This window comes from Pteropus medius, unplaced genomic scaffold (assembly GCF_902729225.1).
Source record: "Pteropus medius unplaced genomic scaffold, Ma_sr-lr_union100, whole genome shotgun sequence".
Classification (NCBI taxonomy): Eukaryota; Metazoa; Chordata; class Mammalia; order Chiroptera; family Pteropodidae; genus Pteropus; species Pteropus medius.
In genome coordinates, this window is record NW_024347791.1 from 6,315,294 (window position 1) to 6,338,002 (window position 22,709).

Consider the following 22,709-nt stretch of genomic DNA (forward strand, 5'->3'; position numbering starts at 1 on the left):
CACCCTGAGCTGGGCTGTTCTCAAAGGCTCCGTCGCCGAGGTTATTGCCAGCACCTTGGCGTCTGGGGCGTGGGGAACGATGTCAGTCCTTGATGACGTCTCTGTAGGGTGTTTGTTTGGTTCTTGCCCCAGTTAGGGGTCTGTGGAACCTCTGCAGGGAGCCTCTAGTTTCAGTTTGGGGCCTGACCGTGTGTCACCAGCCTGGCAGGGGCAGGAGTGAGGGTGAATGTGAGGCGAGTGGCACCGCCTGTCACCCCCCATCCCTGCCCTGCTTTAGCCCCACTTAATGTCGACTCCAAAGCTCACTCCAGCATGTGACAAACGCACCCAGGAACCTGCTCTCAGTTGATGATCTAGGTACAGAAAGAGATGCGAGGAAGCAAAATGTCGAGAAGAAAAAAGTCAGCAACTTTTTAAAAAACCCACATGCGAACGCCTATTATTTTTATAATACATTTTAAAAATACGTCTATTTCAAAAAAAAAAAATATGTAACAGTTTCATTCAGGGAAAAGGGCAACAAGAGAGGATCTTTAAACATGCAAGTCCAGTTGTCTGGCATCTTAACATGGTGGTTGCGTTGTTGAATGATGAAAGACAGTAAAGTCAGCTTGTGCCTTCAGAGGTAATATTTAAATAGAGCAATATAATCTTTCTGTGTCGTCTGAATAAAGCGGGTTAAGCCCAAAATGAGCGCTGTCCAGCTGTGGGCTCCAGCCCTCAGCAAACCCTTGGGAGCTGGCCATCTGCCTCACGCTGGGCACGTGTGCCCACACGTGTGTCCTCACTCACTGCATTGCCCCCTCTCTCCTTCCATTAAGTGCTGCTCCTCTGCGCTGGCGAACGACCCAGCTTTGTTAGAGAATGCCGGTTTTCCCTTTGCTCTCTCCCTCCTCCCTCCTGTCGCGTCTGTCCTCCCTGGACTGACAGCCCTGCCTTTGGGGCAGTAATCCCTGCTCATTAGAGGCCCAGGGTCAGGGACAGTCTCAGAAGGGCAGCAGGCCCGATCGGTCAGCGCTTGAGGAGCCTGGTTAGTTACGAGGACCTTAAAAGATCTAAAGGACGGGCTTGATACTGGCTGATTTCCCCCTTTTTCATGGCCAAGAACTACCCCACTTCTCCCAGGCTGGACTTTTTAAGCGAGTGCTGCTGGCCCCAAGGGAGAAGAGGAGACGGGTGCAGTAGCTCAGATGCCGCCCCAGGCCTCAGGAAGCAGAACAGAGTGCACTTGTCATTGTCGGGTGGCGGAAGCATCATTGTTGAGGACTGAGGATGACACGTCTCGTTCTTCATATGAAGAATATCCAGGTTTCAGGACGTAACGACCACATAGCTCCTCACCTGCAGACCTTTTAATCCCAATGAAAACTAGTTCCTTCTCTTGGACCAGGCTGTTACCGAACCCCACGAATCTTTGGACGGTTCCAAAGAATTCGCTCTCCTTGTGCCTCATCAGCCCTTTTAAATCTGTCATCGAGCATCCACCCTTGTTAGGTGATGATCATGTGACCTTTGTCCTCCCCACTGCTCACGAAGGCACATGAACTTTGGTCTTTGGATGATACGTTCCACTGAGTCAGACTTCTCAGCCTACCATATGGGAGGCGGTTGACTCCATTTCTGCCTTCCCTGGCCCTCGTTAAGCAGGTTTTCGATTAAGTCATGATTCAGTCCTCATGCCTGCAAACTGAGGTTTTGTGATCTGTGTACAGGTTAGTGAGAGCGCACCAATGAACTCCAGTGTAGCATTTCCAGGGTAAGTAGCGTGCGATGTGGCTGTAGAAGCCAGTATCTTATCCCTTCCTTCCAGCCACCCATTCATCAGGTTTTGTCAGGGATGATGTGAGCCCCGCCCTAGGAGCTTAGAGGATCGTGGGGAAGCTAAGACATGGACTTAGTGCGTAAATTCCAAGTTCAGGGAGGAGAGAGGAAAAGCCACCGTGACATTGTACCCTGAGGAATGCAGATGCTCGTTTCATAGACTTCGATGTTTAACATTCCAAGGATTCAAAGTGGCATTTACAGTGTTCATCTCCATAGGATTCAGACATCATGGGGCCAGAATATCCCCTGTGCGTGTTACGCGGCATTAGGGTAATTCTGATCATCATCTGTTTTTGTGCTGTCAAGAGCAAGGACATGGGTGTCCATGCTTCCCCAGCCTGTCACAGTTGTGCTGACGACACCCACTAGCCTCCTCAGGGTGAGAGGTCAGCGTCTGTGCTCCCCACCCAGGGCGAGGGCTGCTTCCAGATCAGACAGAGGAGCTGGGTAACGTGTGAGACACCACCCATGTCTTCTCTCTTCATGGCTCGAGTTTGCAGCCGTTACCGCTCCACACTCAGGCATGTAAAATAGAGCAGTTCATACTGATATTGAGAGTTTTTAAATCCCCATCCATAAAAAGAAATGGAAACTTGAGCTTTTCAGGGCGGGGTGATCGCAGATGTCAGTAAAGCACCGATGTGGCCTTCCTCTCTCCCTTGCCCCTGCCCTTCAAGGTTTGTCAGGGGACCCACGCTTTCTGGGAAGTAATACCCGAGAGTCACGAAGTAAGGGATCCCTTCTGCTGGTCCCCAGAAGCCAGCAGCTGCAGTTTCATTCAAACTGTACAGTTCTCGGGTCTCTTACGGTCTCTCAGGGCCACCCTCCCCGGGGGTCAGAGAGAGCATCGCCACAGCGTGGGGTAGGAGGAGGGGACCTCGCCAGTGTTGGGCAGCTATGCAGTGCCAGGGCCCTGCCACGCCCTTCACGTACATAGGCCCAGGTCACTGTCATGCAGCCTTGTGTTCAGTGAACAGGGTCGGTCAGGAGGTGGCCCTCACTTCTCTGAGAACCTCATGCTGTTTGATTCTTTTTGGTGCTGTGCATGTCATTCGCCACACACTGCTTTAACCTCTAGAGATGCAGAGGTGAATAAGACCTAATTCTTGCCCTCAAGAAACCCAGTATCTAGAATTCATACAGGAAAAAGGTTGCTGATGATGATAATCCAAAGTAATTACCAGGAGTAATGATTGACACCTGGTATGTACCAAGCGCTCAAGTTATATTATCCTTGATCTTTACAGCCTTTCGGCAAGATAGCAGGTTTCACCATCCCCTCTCTGCAGATGCCCCCAGGGCTGTGGGAGTAACTCAGCTGGCAGGGTCGGGGCTCAGAGAGATGCGGAAGTGCTGCCAGCGAGAAGGGCCCAGCCAGCGTCCCTGCCCCCATGCTGTCACTCTCACACCTGCCAGATTCATCAGTTACCTTTCCTACATGATTGTCACGTGATCATAATTATATCTTTCAGATTAACTTTTTCAAGAAGGGAGCGGAGATGTTTTCCCAAAGTATGGACAGCTTTTTATCTTCCGTCGCAGACATGGTTCGCAGGTAATGCTGGACTCCTGTTTAGATCTTGTGTGCCCTTTGCTTTCCTGCCAAATCAGCCCCTCTGAGATGTGGGGAGGTTCTGGCTGCAGAGGGTCCCACGGGGCTTCTGTCCACAACCTGAACCCTCAGAAAGTATCATCTTCTTAGCTACTGATATTTATGAATATTGTGGTTAAAAAATAATGATTTCTGCAGTTCCTGGCTTGTGTGGAGCCCAGAGTCCTCTCCACTACATTAAAAGGTTATATGTAAATAAAAGACTAAAATGTCCACTGGGGTACTTTCCCGTCAAGTCCAAGTTCCTTTTCTTAGGGTGTTCTCATGTTAACATAAGTCCGAGTCCGCTTTAGACTTGCTGCAGAAGAGATTTTTTTTTCCCTTCGAGAACTGATGAGGTTAGCAGCCAGCAGTGCTACAGCTTTTCAGCAAACTAGTCATCACATTCATTTATAATGGATAAAAGAGGCATTAAACCTTTTTGGAATTAATCTAACACACTGTAGTTCAGCCTCGCAGATGCTTATTTTTAAAAATAACATCACCTCTTCAGCCTGTCCTGTGCACACTTGACCCATGCCGCGGCTGCCCTGACTCCCCCCGCGCCCGTCATCGACGTCCGTGACGCTGAGCTCAGAGCAGGTGTCCACATACCTCCAGCACCAGGCTTATTTCGTTAAGAAATAAGAGACACGGTTCCTTGAGTGCTTTTCACAATTTCTGGGATATAGAAATATGTCTTTGTGTGTGCATATATAAATTTGAAAAATACGGAAAATGGAAGTGTGAGTATAGGATTTTATTGTGTGAGAAAATGAAGAGAAAGTTGCCCATTTTCTTGAGGGCGTTGCATTTCATCATACCCCGTGAAGGCCAGGCAGTGGGATTTATTTAGGCAGAAGGCTACCTAGAATGCTCTGGAAATAACGAATCCCAAGAACCAGTGCCGAGCGTGCCCACCAACACGAGAGAGGTGCGCCTTATGAGAGAGCACACACTCCTTCCTGGGAGTCGGAGGGTTTTTTTCTCTGTTCGCTGGCAGCAGTGAGTGATGCAGGTTAGATTGATAATTATGCTAGAAAGCAATTTGTGAAATCTGAGTTCAGTTTCTTGCCTTTTAACTGGATTATCAGCCCCTGGGATGTTAGGAGGAAGTAAAAAGAAGAGAAGCTATTAAATTTTCACTTGGTAACAGAATCCTCTCTTCTCTTTCTTTCTCCATCCTACTTAGAATTCCATGGCTTTCTGTGTTTCTGGGAGAACCATCTGAGTTCAAATGTCAAATGCTAGACTTTCATTACTGGTTGGCAGGACATTGGTGCCCACTTTTGAGATGCCATGGTGTACACTTCCTGGGGATCCTGCCGCCTGTGTCCTCCCTCCTTGTCAACATTCTTGTGAGCCATCATCAGGCCAACCAAAGCGTGGCGCCCACCATTGCAGCAGTTAGTGCATAGGGCGTTAAGCCCTGGCCCCACGGCCTCCTGTCAAGGGTTGGGCCTAGTTTCTCAGTCGTCCCTCTGCTGCCTGACAAGGCATATTTCGTGACAAGGGCAGCAGGCAGCGGGCAGGGCTCCCAGCTGAACCTGGAAACACTGGAACCTCCTGGTTCAAACAGCTAAAGCATTCAGTGCGAGGATTCCAGCTTCCCGATCGCTTCGGTCTTACACGGGCGCGTAGGTAAATGCTGCCACCGCTCTCCGACCCGGAGGTGGTTTTACTGCCACATGGCGGTGCGCCGGCAGCCCGTTCGCCCGGAGAGGCCGAGGAGCAGAGTGTGGTGGAGGCGCCAGCTGCCTGGATGCTCCTTCGCGCCCACTGCGGGAGGATTCGGAACCGGCCTAAACCCAGACGGTGGTGTTTCGAACCACCCTACAAAGCCGGGGGCTTTTTGCCTTGCTAACTCTACAGTGATAAATGTCCACCTTTTTTCTTGGCTCCTTCTGCTACTCATATACATGTTTGTTTGTTCGTTTGTTTTTAATTAAATGAAACATGCTTTTTACTTCGAAGAGAACCAGTTGAAAGCAGTCACTTTTCTACCCCGCTCCTGGGAACCTGGGATTAGGAGCTCAGAGGTTTTGGGCTGCAGTCTGTGGGTGGCGGAGGGACAGTCACTGAGAGCTCCCTGAGTGTGTGTGGATGTCTCGCTGGTGCACATGAGTGTGTTTCCGGGGAACACGTCTTTACCTTTCATCGGGTCTTCAAAGGTTTCTCACCCACAAAAGCTTAAGAACCTGCGCGGTTTCGTGGCCCTTCAGCTCCTTCCCTCCCTCTCCGGTTCAGCTCGACTTGTTTTCTCACATCCATCCTCAGCCTTGGCAGTGACAGCTTAAGCCAGTGAGGTTTGTTCTTCAGCTGGCCTGTCCTAAAGCCACCAGTGTTGGAGTCCCCGGTCATTCCATGCAAATGTCAGAATAACCAGAACTAACTGAGATCGACTGCTTAACAAGAGACAGTTAAACGAGAGACAGACAGTGGTCACTGTGCATCTCCAAGAGGAGGACACGGAATGCACGAGCCTAAACCTGCTCATACGCCGAGCAGCCGGCCCCCGGGTTCCTTCCGATTTTAGCATCTGTCATCAGTCTTGTCTCCTTAACACAGTGGACAAGTGGAACAACGCCTCCCGACTTTGCTTTCTTAGATGGATGCGCCGTGTTGGCAGCTTGTGTTCAGGACTTTATAACCAAGACTGTCACCACCAGGTGGGGCAGTTGTCTGGCTATCGTAAGAGGAAAAGCATTGCCCTGGCTTTTGTTGCACCTTGGTGCCACTCCTTGGTCATTTTCCTGTCTCCAGTGGCCGTCTCCCCTGCTGCTGCCTAAACCGAGGTGGTGGTGGGGGGAGGGGACAGTGGAACAGGGATGATCGCTGTTTCCTTCTCTCTTTTTTGGCACTTTTACAGACTACCTGCGCATGTGGCCACTAAGAAATGTGCTGATACAAATTTCTCCTAAAATTTGCATCCACGGTTCTGAGCATGGATAGGACTTTGTCAGCAGAGAAACTGTTCCGTATGTTCTGTTTTAAAACAGCAGCATGTCATGTAAACACTTACCGTAATGTGACTTGAGTCCTGGGATCTCCAGCTTCCGGGACCTAAGTCAGGGTGGAGAGCTGCGGCTCCCTTTGTAAGGCAGGAAGCCCTGGGGGACAGCTCTGCCATCTGCTGCTCAGCCTGCAGGGTTGGCCGGTAACGGGGGCTGACCTGGCCCCTTCTGTCTTAAGCATTCAGGTGGAACTGGAAGCCGAAGCGGACGCGATGCGGGTGTCCCAGCAAGAGCTGCTGTCTGTCGATGAATCTGTTTACACTCCAGACTTCGATGTGGCCACACCGCAGAGTAACAGGAGCCTCGTCCAGAAGGCTGGTTACCTTAATCTTAGAACGTGAGAATGCCATCATCCGCCTCTCTTTCTCACACGTTTTCCCTGGGAGCGACCGAAGAGCATTTAAGTGCCCCATTAAAGGGTGGGGGTGGGTGAGATCGGGAAGAACTCCCACCACAGCTCCCCTCCCACCTGGGCCCCAGGAAGCCTCAGCCCAGGTCTCAGACCGCACTGAGGGACAGGCATGTGAGAACTGTGTGTAAACTCCAGGACAGCATGGGCTACCCTGCCCCTGGTCACCGTGGCCATTTGTACGTAGGCCACTCTTAACTGTCATCATCCTGGACTATCGAGAGTTATCCCACCTGGGCCCCTGACAGCTGACAGCGTGTGCTGGAGACCCACCACCCAGACAGAGGCTGAGGGCCAAGAAGCTTTCAGTCATCTAGAGGTGGAATCCCGTATTTAACACGCGAGTCTTTAAACATCCACTTTAATTAAAGAGATGATCAGGTGTGACTGTGTCTAAAAGCAGAGGGAGGCTGTCGTCAGGTGTAGGAAGACTGAGTTGGTTGTTGTCAGTCAGACTCCGTGGCTGGGCTGGGCCTCGATCACTCCATCTGTAAAACAGCTGATAATTGCATCTGCTTCATAAAGGGATGGAATGAGGTAATTCCTGGTAGGTAGTGGGTATTCAGATGATAGCTGCTACCCTTTTTGGAAATTATAATTATTGAGGTGGGACACCTATTGCCTCGCACATGGTCACTACTCAGTAAAAACTGAATTGGGTAAACGTGTTTGATCTCTCCCAAGCCGAGGGTCTGCGGAGAGGAACGGCCAGCTGTTTTCTTGCTGGGGGAGTGCTCCCCAGAGGTCTGTAAGCTTGGTGATCACAAGCCAGATGTCTCCCTTAGTTCTGTACAGATAGAAAACTCCACAAGGTTCTAGTGTTATTTGCCAGGAACTAGATTTTCAAACTCTTATAAACAGCCCACAAAACAATAACATCCAGATGGAGCAAAACCCAACCTGGTAAAAGCCCCAGGATTTGGGGTTTGTGCCACAGGCCAACGACCCTGGCGACACTAGCTAGAGCAAGAGCACTTCGGCTCCATGTCTTAGAGAAATGATCTCCCAGGTTTTCAGTTCCGTTGGTGATGGACTAGTTCTCTTTTCAGATACGAGGTTCAGAGGCCAGAGTCTGCCTGCTGTGGGGGTAGGCATCTCCCACCCCCATCTGGAGTTGGTCCCCTGGGGACCAACACCCCCACGAGCACGGGCCATACCCTCCCAGATGCTTCAAGCTGAATCATACCTCTTCTGCCTCCTTTGCTCTTGATTTCTTTTCAAAGCAGTTTTGCTTTAGTATAAACATAGCGTCTCTAAAACGTCACTGATACCCCTAAGGAGGCAGAACTGGGGTGCCACGCGGCCTTCCTGGTACTAATGGGTTTTTTCGAACACAATTCTTATAGTAAAACAGGGCTGGTCACCACCACCTGGGAGAGACTTTACTTCTTCACCCAAGGCGGGAATCTCATGTGTCAGCCCAGGGGAGCCGTGGCTGGAGGTTTGATCCAGGACCTGGACAACTGCTCCGTGATGGCCGTGGACTGTGAAGACCGACGATACTGCTTCCAGATCACCACCCCCAACGGAAAATCGTACGTCACGTGGATTTACATCGGGAGGAGAACAGGTGCAGCGGCTCAGCCCTGCCGGGGGCCTCCTCGCTCACACCTGCGTGCCCGCCCTCCGTGGCAGCGGCCCATTCTGGGTAGCGTTGGCCTTTGGGGAGGAGGCTTTTGTGTTCTCTGTAAGCCAGCACAGGTGACCGATGTGGGGTCCAGCCCTTGGAGGAGGCCCAGTGAGGATTTGCCATGTGGCTTAAAGATGACCTGGGTATGAGATAGCGACAGTGGTGGCCGTCTGTCAGCACAGGTTCTCAGAGAAGGCTGCGGCCGCCCCTCTCCTGTCCCCAGACAAGCACTTGGGTTTGCGTGGTGGGCAGGGATGGGGAGAGAGTGCGTTGAGGAGGACCCGCTGGAGTCCGTTTTTCTAGCCTAAATGGACCATGCGCACAGTGCATTCGGCCGCAGCAGTGTCATTCCTTAACATGCTTCCCCATCCCTCGGGGGCCCCGATGGCAGCTCTGTAGTCGTTGACAGTGGTTCCCATCCCAGCAGGACTCCTCACTTAGAGCAGCGGTTTCAGACTGTGCTCCAGGGAGCTCAGAGCCCTGAGGTGCTCCGGACCTCACGTGCCCAAGGGGACAGCAGTGGCCCCCTCCTTCAGTCAGACCGTTTACTTGCATTTGCTTTCTCCGTTGGGGTCCTCAGTTGGCACTTTATTTGAACAGCAGCATGTTCGGGAGGCGTGGGGGCGGTGCTGGCGTGGTGCTGCGGGACCAACCAGCAGTTTTAGACATCATCCTTCTTCCCCCAGCGATGGGAAGTGACCTGGGACTGAAGATGCCAGGATTCTAGTCGTGGTCCCAGGCAGTCACTTAACTCCGCTGGGCCTCGGTTTCCTCAGGTGTGAAATAGGGATAAGATCCACGTTCCCCGCCTCCCACAGATGAGATGAGGAACAAAGGAACTAGCAGACGTGGAGTCCCTGTAGAGTTAAGCCTTCCCAAGGGCCGGGCAGTATTATTTGTATGTATCCCTGCCCTCCATCTGCAGATTTGCCAGTTCTTGGGAAGGAGTGGGTTGGCTGCTAATTCCTTCCTTGCTGTTGCTGGGAGGGGCAGCTGGGCCGGAGTCCTGGTTGCCTTGGATCATCTAAGAGGGGCCAACAAGGTGGTCAGCACTTTAAGAATCGCAGACTTGGGCTAGTAGGTCTGAACCCAGCCTGCTCATTTTATAGACGATAAAGCGGAGGCCCAGGGAAAGGAAGCGTTTGTCCAAGGTCTCACAGTGAGTGAGCGGCAGAACCAGACCCCTTTTCTTTCCTTCCCATCCGGGCCCTTTCCCGTCAGGACCCCAGCTCAGTTCAGTTTACGTAGAATGATCCTCAGTCACCGAGATGCACTTTTATTTCAGGGGAATAATCCTCCAGGCAGAAAGCAGAAAGGAGAATGAAGAGGTAAAGATTTTGTTTGTTTCACTTCCTTGCCAGCACAGTGGGTGACTCTGAGATTTAGTGTTTTTTGTTTTTTGTTTTTTAATGTTCTCTACAGTGGATATGTGCAATAAACAACATCTCCAGACAGATCTACCTGACCGACAACCCCGAGGTAACGAGCAGCGCCCGGCCCCCTCTGCACCTCAGCCCTTCCCTCAGTCTGAGGGCAATGTCCACCTCCTGAGACTGAGCGTGTCTTCCTGTGGATTTTTAGGCGGTCGCCATCAAGTTGAATCAGACGGCTCTCCAAGCAGTGACTCCCATTACAAGTTTTGGAAAAAAACAAGAAAGCTCGTGCCCCAGGTAACTGAAGGACAAAAGAAAAGTAGCTTTTGTGGAGCCAAACTACGTATCAGGAATTTTGCACAAGTTATTTCATCCTCACAAACCACACCCGGGGTGGTATTCAGCCCTATTCTACGGAAGCAGTAAATCCAGCCACGAAAGGTTAAATATTTTCCCAGGTTCACACCGCAGGTGAGGGGCAGAGCCTGATTCACACCTGTCTGATCTCAACGTCCACACTGTGGTGTGCTGCAGCCCCCGAGCAAACAGGGCTGGCAGCGAGGGCTCGGCTGGTCAGGAGTTTCCCCCACGTTTTCTATGAGCTTCAGCACTTATGAAGCCAAAACACACATTTTTTTAAAGAAGCTACAAAGTCACCTTGTGCTCATGTTACTACCCAGACCTTATCTGCACATATTTTGATGTTTTCATGCTATTCCATTTTTTATTATTGAATATTTGGATTGTCTCTCATTTGCTGTGATCATTTTTATGCATGTAGCTTTTCTCTCATTTTGAATATTACCTTAGAATTTGTTCAGGAATCCCACCTTTTTGTCTTAATGGGAGTTTCCATTTGGTTAAATAATAGAGAGCTGTATTATTTATCATGCTAATGAAAGCATATCAGATGGTAAATTAAAATTATGACTATCTTTGGTATCTTTCTTTTAGTAGCCTGATAGAGCCCTACTAAGTGTTTAACAAGTATTACCTGGTGACTCCAGAAGAGAGTCATTAGGAAGATGGGAGTTGTTAAGTTGTTAACTCCCCAGGTCTCAGTGCTGTGCGTGTGGGGCCAGAGTTTGCACACTGCACAGGGAACATGAGCAGTAGACTGTAAGGCCAGAAAGTAGGTTTGAGTCCAGATGTGACAGAATTAAGTGCCCTGCTTAGGAGCTGCAGGCAGTGGAGCAGAGCTGAAGGTTTTGAGAAAACGGGTGGCATAATGGGAACCAGTACAGCTCAGGAGGCGCAGAGGTACAAGACTGAGTGCAGAGGAGGGAGCGGGTCAGCCTGGCTTGAAAGGTCTCGTGGACGAATAGGAAGTGGCGTTTGAAGTACGGGAGAACTGAGCAGCAGAGCTGGGATGGAGACAGGGAGAAAAGCATAGGGTGCGTTTGGTGCAGCTCTAGTGAAGGGAGTGGGGAAGGAGGCTCTCAGGAGAAATCAGAGCCAGGCTGTGGTTGAACGGGAGGCCAAGATGCGTTATTCATTGAGCTGACATTTTGACTACCTACTGTGTACCAAGTAATAAATATGATTTAGCTATAGCCCCTGCCCTCAAAATCCTGTCTCCCTGGGAAAAGGATACAAACAGAAAATCAGTAGATAACGCAATAGGGAGTAAAACACAGGACAGAATGCTGTGCGGCAGAGCTAAGAGTGGGTAGTGGGAAGATCTGAAGGACTTTACCAAGGAATGGATGGCGTTTTATGAAGTTTTATTTGTAGAATGGGTTGAAGGCTTGATTGAAATCTTCTCCCTTGTCTACATCGGCAATTCAGCATGCATTCATTTGATTGTAAAGGCATAAGATCAAAAGGGGTTTGTTTGATTTTTTTTTTACCCCCTCCTGTTTATACTTCAGTGAGAACCCGGAAAATTCAGAGATGGAAAATGACAAGATTGTTCCCAAAGCAACAGTCAGTATACCTGAAGCTGAAGAACTGATTGCACCTGGAACACCTATTCAATTTGATATTGTACTTCCTGCTACAGAATTCCTTGATCAGAACAGAGGGAGCAGGTATGTGCTGGGGGAGGTTGTTCTCTCTGGGAGAAATGGAAATAAATGTGACATCTCACGTCCCTACCCACCTCCAAAGACTTGCCATTCTGCCTTAGCATTCAAGTGTTAAGTGTCCTTTTAGCTGAAGGTGTCATGATTGTTTGACTCTGGCTATTCCCCTAGGCGTATCAACCCATTTGGTGAAACTGAGGATGACACATTTCCAGAAGCAGAAGGTAAGTGGTTAATTTGGTGTGCTTATTCTTTACCATGCACAAAATGAACAGGGCTGTTGGAATAAGATGTGACATCATGTTCTAGAGAGCTGTGACTTAAAATATGAATTGAAATTATGACGCACAGACATTTCTCTATGAAAACTCACTAGGACGCAAGCAATTAGGGCAGGTCTTTGGTAAAAACTGAGGGGAAGCCGACAGATTTTCTACAACTATTGCACCATTAACCACATTTATACCCTTTTTATAACTCCTGCATAGAAGGTTCCATATCTAAATCTGGTACTACATTATTACAAAACTAATTCGAAGGGGATAAAAATAATCACCTTAAAATGTAGTTTGGGTGAGTCTAAATGTGTTGTTTCATTTTAAAAAACCAAAAGCACAAATAAATTCATTCTTGAATTTGAAGATTACATGAATAATATTTGTTCAAATTCATATTTTTTGATTGATTTACATTCTTATAATATACATTAGAACATGCTTAAAAGAGCTGACCATAACCCGCTATTCCCAGCCAAGGCAATTTTAGTAGCTACAAATGCTAGCAAGACCTCCTTTTAACCCAGCAGCTTCATGACTGGGGCCTGAGACTATCATGAGAATGAAATGGCACTTATTTAAAAGTAGGACTTAAGAACTGGCACTCCTGTTTATGGCCGTGCCACGCTGAACAAGCCCGATCCCATCTGATCTCGGCAGCTAAGCAGGGTCGGGCCTGGTTAGTACTTGGACGGGAGACCACCTAGGAAGAACAGGTGCTGTAGGCGTAAAAAATAAGGGATTGTTAGCTGACAAGGTCCTTGCAATCTGTGAGGTCAACCAAGGGTTGCCTTGCCTTAAAAAAAAAAAAGTGCCTCAAATGTGACCCTGCACTTGTATCTAGCTGACTTTTCATACAGTCTATTTGTAAACAGCCTATACAAAAACTTCCAGACTTGTTAAAAGTCTTCATCTGGGAATAACCACTTAAAACGCATCTGTTATAGCTTCCTGGGAAATGAACTCGTGACTTTCGGGGGCAAGGATACTGATGGGAGGGCGAGTGAGCAAAAGGCCTCTGGGCTTAGAGTGGTAGGTAAGGGGGATATTCTCACAGAAAAGGTCTCTCACACCTTCTTCATGATCCTCCAGGTATGGCTGCTGTTTCTCAGGTTTGTCAGGCTACGTGCCATTACTCAGCCAATACTGGAAGCTCAACAGAATCGAATAAGCTAGCTAGATCTGTTAGTTTATGATGGTCATCACTGCCCTTCAGTAATGAATAAGGCCCAATATTGGGTCATATTTTCTTCAGTTTTCTTCTACAAGAAGACTTAATCAGTGGGCCAAAGTAATAAATTTTATTGTCTAGTGGAAAAACCTTATTCTCAGAGGAAAGGTGCGATGCATCTACAGCCATCTCCATGTAGTCACCCAGTTTTAGTGTTAGAAGAATGTTCATCTGGTGCCACCGCCTCATTTTATAGATGAAGAAAGAGGTGCTTTTCTGGTCTAAGGAGGTAGTTCGAGACAGACAAAATGTCAGCAATAGGAGGTTGAGGGCTTTGGCAATAATTTAAGGTTTGTAAAAGCAGAGTATGGAGAAATTTTAGTGGAAAACCCTCCGTAGAAAGCCAGCCAAACCTGAGGTCTTGTGGCTGTTCTCAGACCAGCACAGGTGACACGGGATGCAGATCAGCCCCAGGCAGGAGGTAAATGTGACCCTGAGCAGAAAATGCTCTCTTGCAGATTCTCTTTTGCAGCAGATGTTTATAGTTCGGTTTTTGGGATCAATGGCAGTTAAAACAGACACTACTACTGAAGTAATTTATGAAGCGATGAGACAAGTCCTGGCAGCCCGGGCTATTCATAACATCTTCCGTATGACAGAGTCCCATCTGATGATCACCAGTCAGACTCTGAGGTACACTGTTTCATTTTCTAGACTTTTCTTAGCGCTTCATCTGATTCCCCTTTAAGACACATTTACCCATCTAGAATATTTTATTGGATTAAGATGCTACTCTGGTTTTTGCCCTGTTCCTTTTTACGTTTCAGCTTTGTAAGATGTCTTAGATAGAATGTGCTCTCTTAAAGACAAGAACTGAGACCTTGAGATATTTCGTGGTGAGTGAATCCTGTTCATAAGGTTGCCGTCACTCAAGAGTTACTCTGTATCTCAGAGCTTTAAAATGGAAGTTGTTTTAGTTTTTCATTTCTGACAGTACTATTTATAAAAATTAACAACAGTGAAAACAGGACCTGAACCTGCCTGAGACGATTAGACTACCACAAGGAAAATCTGATATTTGTTGGGCTGAAAATAAGTCAGGCAATGTTAACTATATGACTAGGGGGTTCAGGTAATAAGATCTGTATGAATAAAAAAATGGCAAAAGCTGCCGAGCCATGGTTAGCATGGGCTTTATTGAGTGGCCCTGTCTAGTACCGTAGCTACATGTAGCACCTGAAACATAACTAGTCTGAACTGAGATGTATGGTCAGTGTAGAATACCGACCAGTCTGAGCTCTCATACGATCTCTCTCCCGATCGAGAATGCAAAATCTCTCTAATTTTACACATGTCTAATTTTATATTACGTCTCCCAATCAAGAATACAAAATACCTCTAATTTTATATTTTAGACCTATTAAGTAGGTGTATTAAAATAATTCACCTTTCATTTTTTTAATGTGGCTGCTAGAAAAATTTACTGTTTGTGAGGCTTATGTTATGTTTCTGCAGGATAGCAGCATCATGTTAGAGCCAAAATGTCTAGGTTTATTCCTGACTTTGGCATTTATTAGTTGTATGACCATGACCGTGGGCAAGTTCTTTAACCTCTCTGCCACCCCATAAGGTTGTGATAAGGAATGAATGAGTTAATACATGTAAAACATTTACAACTGTGACCTGTACATAGCTTCAAAAATCAGAATATCATTTCTTCCATTCATGAAAATAAGTCCTTTACATTTCTTATAAACCTTATACTAGAATTAGGTTTTTATGAATAAGACTTTATATTTATTAAAGCTTTTCTCCAAGTATGTCCTGGACCTTTTATAGGAATTGGCTCATTATTCTCATCTCCATCAAAAGATTAAATATATGTAAGAACACTGTGAAAAACTGTAATGCATAAACAGTCAAAATAAGTGCAGAGACATCGCACAGAATGGGAATAAGTATTTGCAAATCATATCTAATAAAGGTCTAGTATCCAGAATATACAAAGAAATCTTATAAATCAACAGAAAGACAAAGCCACCTAAAAAATGGAAGGACTTAAGCGGCTATTTCCCCAAAGATGTACAAATGGCCAACAAGTACATGAAAAGATTCTCAGTCATTTGTCATTAAGGAAATGCAAATCAATCCACAGTGAGATACCACATCGCACCACTAGGATGACTTTTTTTTAAAGGAAAATAAGTGTCAACAAGGTTGAGCAAAGGCAGAAACCAGGGCATGTGCTTCCTTCGGACGCTCACGTAGAGCTTTCTCACCTCGCTCTCAACCAGGCTTTGTATTTTCATATTTGGAGGGTACTTGTGTGATTTCATTCTCAACTTCTATAAACTCTTCTAAGTTTATTCAAGATTTGTGATATAATGAATCTCTTAAAATTTCAGGTTAATAGATCCTCAGACTCAAGTATCAAGGGCCAGTGTAAGTATCCTTATGCATGCTAATTTTAGTGATTACTTCTTCATTCACCTTTATAACTGTCTTAAACAGAGTAGGCGCTTTTATAAGTTTTATTTGCCAAATTAAATGACTGTCATAGTGTACTTTTGTCCTTTTTCCATAGAGAATGATCTTGTCTGTTTAATTCGTTTATCGTGTGGTATTTAGTCTGTTCCTTATTTTTTCCAGTTTGAGCTTACCAGTGTCACCCAGTTTGCTGCTCATCAAGAAAACAAGAGACTGGTTGGCTTTGTGGTCCGCGTGCCCGAATCCACAGGCGGAGAGTCTCTGAGCACGTACATTTTTGAAAGCAACTCAGAAGGCGAAAAGGTCTTATTTTTTTTTCATCTTAAGATTCCATAATATCTCAGTCCAAAGAGATGTATTCAAAGGTGTTTTCTGTACCACTCCTCTGGATGCTTAGTTGGCCGTTCTGCAAGTCCCCGTTGAGGAGTGTAGGTATACCCCCTAGGAAGACCCCACTGAAAGAAATCTGGAGTGAAATTTCCCCGTGGGAAATACATATCAACCAAATTAGAGTGAATGAAGAACTTGAATGGTAAGATATAATTGTTTAGTAGTGTTTTCAGGAAATGTTAAAAGCAGTTCTCCTCAAAGCTGTTCTTTTAAAAAAAAAAATTAAAGCAAAAGTTACAGTGGAGAAAAACCTAGTTTTAGCAAACCAAGAAAGCAGACATCAAGAAAGTACATCTAAATTGCTCTCTTGTTTACGGTGAAAAACTCTGTGACAATATTTGCTACTTAATCAAAATTAATCAACCCTTTTAGCAAGTATCTGTTTGCCACTGTGTGTATGAATAAACAGTGGCTAAATATGGTAAAAAGAGAACGGGAACAAGTACCCCGTTAAGAATTTTAAACACTGGAATAACTTCAGTTTCCACTTACCTGAATGTTTTTGTACACACTAACTGGCAACAGGAGACCAGAACAGGTGGATGTTCACCTTCAGAGCCCCGGGTGATGAGTCTCCTACAGCCAGGTCCTCTGTCCCCATGTTGACGTGAGCAGACAGTGACCTCACTGTACTTAAATAATCGATAGTTTTTCTAAAATTCTTTATCCTTTTCTACTTTTGCCAAACACCACTTTTCTTGTCTTTTGCAGATATGTTATGCTATTAATTTGGGGAAAGAAATCATTGAGGTTCAGAAGGTAAGGTACACTTTAGTGCTGGTGCTGGTTTAACAACTGCTCAAAAAATACCTATACACCTATCGAGATTTCTCTCAAAAAGATAAATGATGCTTGCTTGGCAGTGTGGCCAAGTTTGGGATTTCCTGTTACGCATTCTAACCACATTTTTGATCAGCTAGTTCCACAGTCACTGGTGACACGTGGAGTTTTTAATATATGTCACTGCTACAGCTCTTGCTTTATCTTTTTTTTTTTTTTTTTTTTGGCTGCTTTTTTAGATTTCCTGTCTTTCAGATTGAGATGGTACAAACTTAAGTATCTACCATGTGCTCAGACCTTCCTGTCCTTCAGCAGCTTAGGATCCTCCATTCACCCAGCAAGTTTCTGAGAGCCAAATTTGTATGAGAAAAACCCTGGAGTTAGAGCAGTGAGCAAGACAGATACAGTTCCTGCCCCAAGGGGCTTCTGCAGAGTTCTGCATTGTCTAGTAAAACTTTCTGCAGTGATGGAAAATAAGCAGATCAAATGTGGCTAGTGTGACTGAGGAACTGGATTTTTAAATTTTATTAAATTTAAATAGTAACAAGCAGCTAGTGGGTACCGCATCAGCATGGTTCTAATCTGCGAGGGAGGGCAGGAGGACCAAGGACTGAGACTGACGTACATGAAATAATGACAAGCGCTGCAAGTCAGTATTTTGTTACAGACCAGGGCTTGGCAGACCTTTCTGTGAAGGGCCAGATAGTCAATCTTTTGGCCTTACCATCTGTGACTCAACTCTGCTGTTAACACAGATGCAGCCACAGATAGTATGCACATGCATGGGCAGGGCAATGTTCCAATAAAACGTTTACAGAAACCAGCAGTGAGCCAAATGCCCATAGTTTGCCAACTCAGTATAGATTAAAAAACACAAGTGTTTAAAGACATAGAAGGCAAAGGTGTATTGTGAAGAAGTTCCTCTCTGGACTCTTTCTGGGAAGATGATTATGATTTGGCTATGTAAACGACATTTTGGCTGAGGGGAAAGCTTAGGCCTAGATTCTATAAGTCGTGCAATTGAGTGTTTTCCAGAGAAACAAAGAGACCCACCTGAAGGCATACATAGACAGGAAGGAATGTGGCTAGATTACAGAACATAATGAAAGCCAAGCCAAAGGGGTTTTAAGTGCATTTTAAGCGTTTCCTTTTCTCCTTCTTAAACTCCTCTAACTTTAGGATCCGGAAGCATTGGCTCAATTAATGCTGTCCATACCACTAACCAATGATGGAAAATATGTACTATTAAACGATCAACCAGATGACAATGACGGAAATCCAAGTGAAAATAGAGGCGCAGAATCTGAAGCCTAACTCTCTTGCGCCTTTGGGGGAAGAGCACCCAGGAAGGAGAGCTACCTCCTTAAGGGTTTTCAACTTCTCTGATATACAGGCACACGACCCTGTTTCAGAACGCTGACAGTCACTTGTGGAATGTACTCTCAATGCCTTGGTACAGAGACTTGGGAGGGAAACAGTAAGAAATGGTGAACAACATTCCTACCCATCTACAAATGTTATTTTAGGTGCTTTGTGGTAAGTCTTTTCTTAGATTGTTATTGTTCAGCGCTCAAAATGAAAGTTATGAGAAAATGCAGTGTTCACTTTATTTGAATGTCATCTTTTTAGTTTCCAGTATCCTTTTTTTAAAATGGTAAAAGCCTAGATTGATAAACACTAAATATTTCCTATTAATATAATCTATTTTTGTATTTTACTTAATAAGCTTTAAGTGCCTGTCATTCTGAAAATTGTATTTATAATCAAGCTTGTCTCATAATTGGACCTAATAGCATTAATTTGTGCAGTTAGGTGACGAGCCCTGCTTTGAGGCCCAAACACTAGCAGAAATGCAGGTCTAGTTTTGATAATTGTCCTAGACATGCAGTAAAAAGACTAGCAGATGAGTACCACAAAAGATGTTTAATTTTACATTACACAGAAGTGGAACCTTAATGAACCAGCATTCAGAAGTTTACAGTCCTTTAGATATTACTGTTTTTAGTGGTGGATCACTGTGGACAGGGTATAGCTCTACCAGGTCCTGTTTCTTCTGAGCCAGACCCTCCTCAAGGAGGGGACCAGTTAATTTTAAGTCACTTGAAGCACAGCTGGTCGTTGGGCTTGGTATAAAGTTCCTATTTCCACCCCTGACATATCCAGTTCCTGGTAACTCAGCCCAATCCACCATTCCTTCTGACCTGGAAATAAGTATAATGACTTGGTACAGTGTGTTTAATTATAACCAAGTTCAACAGAATATCATTGTCTTTGTAATGAATTAACCTAGCAGTAAATGCTAGCAATAAAATCTATCATTCTGTTTCTTTTGCTTTCTGTGGTTATTTTCTAGAATATCCTTGGAAGAAAACTAAAATCAGTTCTGTAGCTTTAACAGTTAATTTCCAAAAAATCAGGGCATAATGAAATCACAACAGAGGATGACGATCAAGAAAACCTGTATTCAATGTTAGTGGAATAATGCGATCTCAATACCAGGTTTTAAAAGCTGTTTTTAAAATGGCAGATTAATAAAACAACTTCTGCAACCTCAAATTAGATTGTTATACAGGGTCCACCTGAGGAATCCACATGTCCAGAGACATGGTGGGCTGGTCTGAGCCAACATGAGATGATACACCATAAAATTATGAGTTCAGTGCTAACTAATGCCTCACAGATTTGCAGAGCGTAATTAGATCAGAAATTCCCTGCTAAGGCTACAAGAGCCACGGTCCCCTGGATATCTTTTGCTCACTTAGAACTGTTCAAGGTGGGAGGGAAAGAATCTCAAGACATGAACAATATTGTTGGAAACTAAAAGCTTTTAAAAACTAAAAAAAAAAAATTAATGTGTAGCTTAACTATGCCACAAAGCATGTAAACCATAAGAAAAACAAAGACTGAAATTCAATACATTCAAACTAACTTCACAAAAACACCAGAGAATGAAAACAAAATTAACTGAGCATATTAACAAGCACACATGACCAACAAAAAATTACTGTGCAGACTATATAAAATATTCCCATAATTAAAAGATAAACTGAAAAAAAAGTCATGAAGGCATTTCATAGAATAGGAAGAGTTCTTAAATAGAAATATGTTCAGTTTCATATACTCAAGGAAATGCAAATTAAAACCACATAGATATATATCCACTGGACTGCAGAAATTCACCTGCTGGAGGGCTGGAGCAATGGGGAATCTCAGCCACGCGTGGAGGGGAGTGCAGTTTGGCGTTCTTTCTAGTGAACTTGCAAACAACCCTGACCCCACCACTAGCAGATTCACTTGTGGATACCCCTCCTAGAGGATCTCTTAACACATATACCCAGACACATACAGTAACGATTACAGAAGCACTGTTCATGGTATCCCAAATCTGGAAATAACCCAAATGTCATCAACAGAATAGACAAAATATCTATTCACATAACAGAATACTAGAGAAGTAAAACTAAATAAACGTTAACTATATGTATCAAATGAATTTCAAAAATAAAGCCATACTAGCATATAGTAAAAATCCATTTATATTAACTTCTAAAAACATGCAAAAACATTATTCAGAAAAACATGTTGTAATGCTAGAGGAAAGCAAGAAAGAGGTACCAACATTCTGCACCGTAGTTTCCTCTGGGAAAGGGAGCTGAGATCTGAGGAGCAAGGGGAGCGAGCGTCTGAGATGGCCGTAACAGGCTCTCAGCCTATGGCTACCCTAGTGTACTATTTTTATTCTCCAAACAGTACATACATATATACTCTTGCATCTGTCATGTATTTTAAAATAATTTTTAAGTTTAGAAACAAAACTTTCTCTCAACTTACTGAAATGTGTATTAATACATATGAAAGCACTCTGAGAAATTAACATGTGCCATGTAAAAGAAAGGTGGAAGGATGGGAAATGGGACCTTTTTATTAGCCAGCTATCCTCACCAATTTTCATTTCTCAGTGCTGCCCTGATTGGTTAGCGCCTGTCAGACTACCTTCTTTAGGGAAGTGCGGGACCTGCCTTACATTGTCTATGCTTAGCTATTTAAAAAAGGACTCATTTATATGAGTGAGACCCACTTGGAGTCAAATTCAAGCTGTTTATCTTCAAACTTTTCCACCTAAAAGAGTAATAACAGTACCAGCTGACGATTATATGCCAAATGCATTGCTGCCTATGAGAGTGATCATAATAGCTAATATTTATAGCAGTCACTGTTCCTAATACATGCAGTGCTTTACTCAAGTTAATCCAATCATCCATCCATCAGCTACACATCATTATCTCTGTTGTGCAGAAGAGGTGAAGCACAGAGATGTTAAGCAGCAAACCAAGATTCAAACCCACTATGGCCTGACTATGCTGCTAACCACTATGTGATATATACATACACATATACAGTGATATACGCACACATACATGTACGTACATACATACACACACACGTATCACAGAGACAACCAGAAACAAAGCATCAAAAAGAGTAAAATACCTAGGAATGAATTTAAACCCAGGATGTGAAAGACCTGTATATCAAAAACTAAATGGAAAGATATTTCGTGCTCATGGATTGGAAGAATATTGTTAAAATGTCCATAGTACCAAAAGCAACACACAGATTTGATGCAATCCCTATCAAAATTCCAATGGCAATTTTCATAGAAATATAACAATCCTAAAATTGGTATGGAACCATAAATAACCCCAAATAGCCAAAGCAGCCCTGAGAAGAACAAATCTGGAAGGATCACACTCCCTGATTTCAGACTATATTACAAAGCTATAGCATTAAAACAGTATGGTATTGGTATAAAGACACAGATCAATGGGATAGAATAGATAAACCTACACATATATGGACAATTTACAACAAAGGAGCCAATAATATACAATGGGGAAAGGATAGTCTCATCAATAAATGGTTGGGAAAACTGGACCACTATCTTATACCACACAAAAATTAACTCAAAATGGATTAAAGACTTGAAAATAAGACCTAAAACCATAAATTTAGAAGAAAACACAGGCAGTAATCTCCTAATATAGGTCTTGGTGATGATTTTTCTGTAAATCTGACACCAAAAGCAAAAGAAACAAAAGCAAAACAAGTGAGTCTACATCAAACTAAAAAGATTCTGTGCAGCAAAGGAAATCAACAAAATTAAAGGCAACCTACTGAATAGGAGAAAATATTTGCAAATCATGTATCTGATTAAGGGGCTACTAATACCCATAATAGACCTCCCACAGCTCAGTAGTAAAACAATCTGACTGAAAAATGGGCAACAGGTATGTGAAAAAATGCTCTACATCATTAATCATCAGAGAAATGAAAATCAAAACCATATCTCACACCTGTTAGAATGGCTATCATCAAAAAAACAAAAAATAACTTGGCAAGAGTGTGGAGCAAAGAGACCCCTGCTGGTGGGGAGGTAATATGGTGCAGCCACTGTGGAAAACGGTATGGAAGTTCCTCAAAAAATTACAGAACCGCTATATGATCCAGCGATTCACTTCTGGGTATGGGTATTTATTCAAAAACTGATTAGAAAAAGATATATGCAACCCCATGTTCACTGCAGCATTACTTCCAAGAGCTAAGATATGGAAACAACCTACATGTGCAATAATGAATGAATGGACAGAGAAACTGGTAAATCTATACAGCGGACTATTAGCCATAAAACAGAACAAAATCTTGCTACTTGCAACAACATGGATGGACCTCGAGGGCATTAT

General features: G+C 44.5%; 1 protein-coding gene and 1 pseudogene across 3 annotated transcripts in view; both read left to right on the forward strand.

Annotated features, from left to right (window-relative positions):
• The window catches only part of APPL2 (adaptor protein, phosphotyrosine interacting with PH domain and leucine zipper 2), a 41,293-nt gene extending 21,998 nt beyond the window's left edge, over positions 1–19,295 (forward strand). For 2 of the 3 annotated variants that reach the window (XM_039877898.1, XM_039877899.1), the window contains exons 9-21: positions 3,297–3,379; positions 6,608–6,766; positions 8,185–8,373; positions 9,754–9,796; positions 9,891–9,947; positions 10,050–10,138; positions 11,713–11,871; positions 12,037–12,089; positions 13,830–14,004; positions 15,717–15,753; positions 15,961–16,101; positions 16,900–16,947; positions 18,148–19,295. In XM_039877898.1, the coding sequence (XP_039733832.1) occupies positions 3,297–3,379; positions 6,608–6,766; positions 8,185–8,373; positions 9,754–9,796; positions 9,891–9,947; positions 10,050–10,138; positions 11,713–11,871; positions 12,037–12,089; positions 13,830–14,004; positions 15,717–15,753; positions 15,961–16,101; positions 16,900–16,947; positions 18,148–18,282 (1,368 nt within the window). In that variant the 3' untranslated portion in view covers positions 18,283–19,295. The remainder of the gene's footprint in view (positions 1–3,296; positions 3,380–6,607; positions 6,767–8,184; positions 8,374–9,753; positions 9,797–9,890; positions 9,948–10,049; positions 10,139–11,712; positions 11,872–12,036; positions 12,090–13,829; positions 14,005–15,716; positions 15,754–15,960; positions 16,102–16,899; positions 16,948–18,147) is intronic. The other variant, XM_039877900.1, reaches the window with a different exon arrangement.
• LOC120615342 (uncharacterized) lies at positions 12,750–12,868 on the forward strand (annotated as a pseudogene).
• Positions 19,296–22,709: the final 3,414 nt, after the last annotated feature.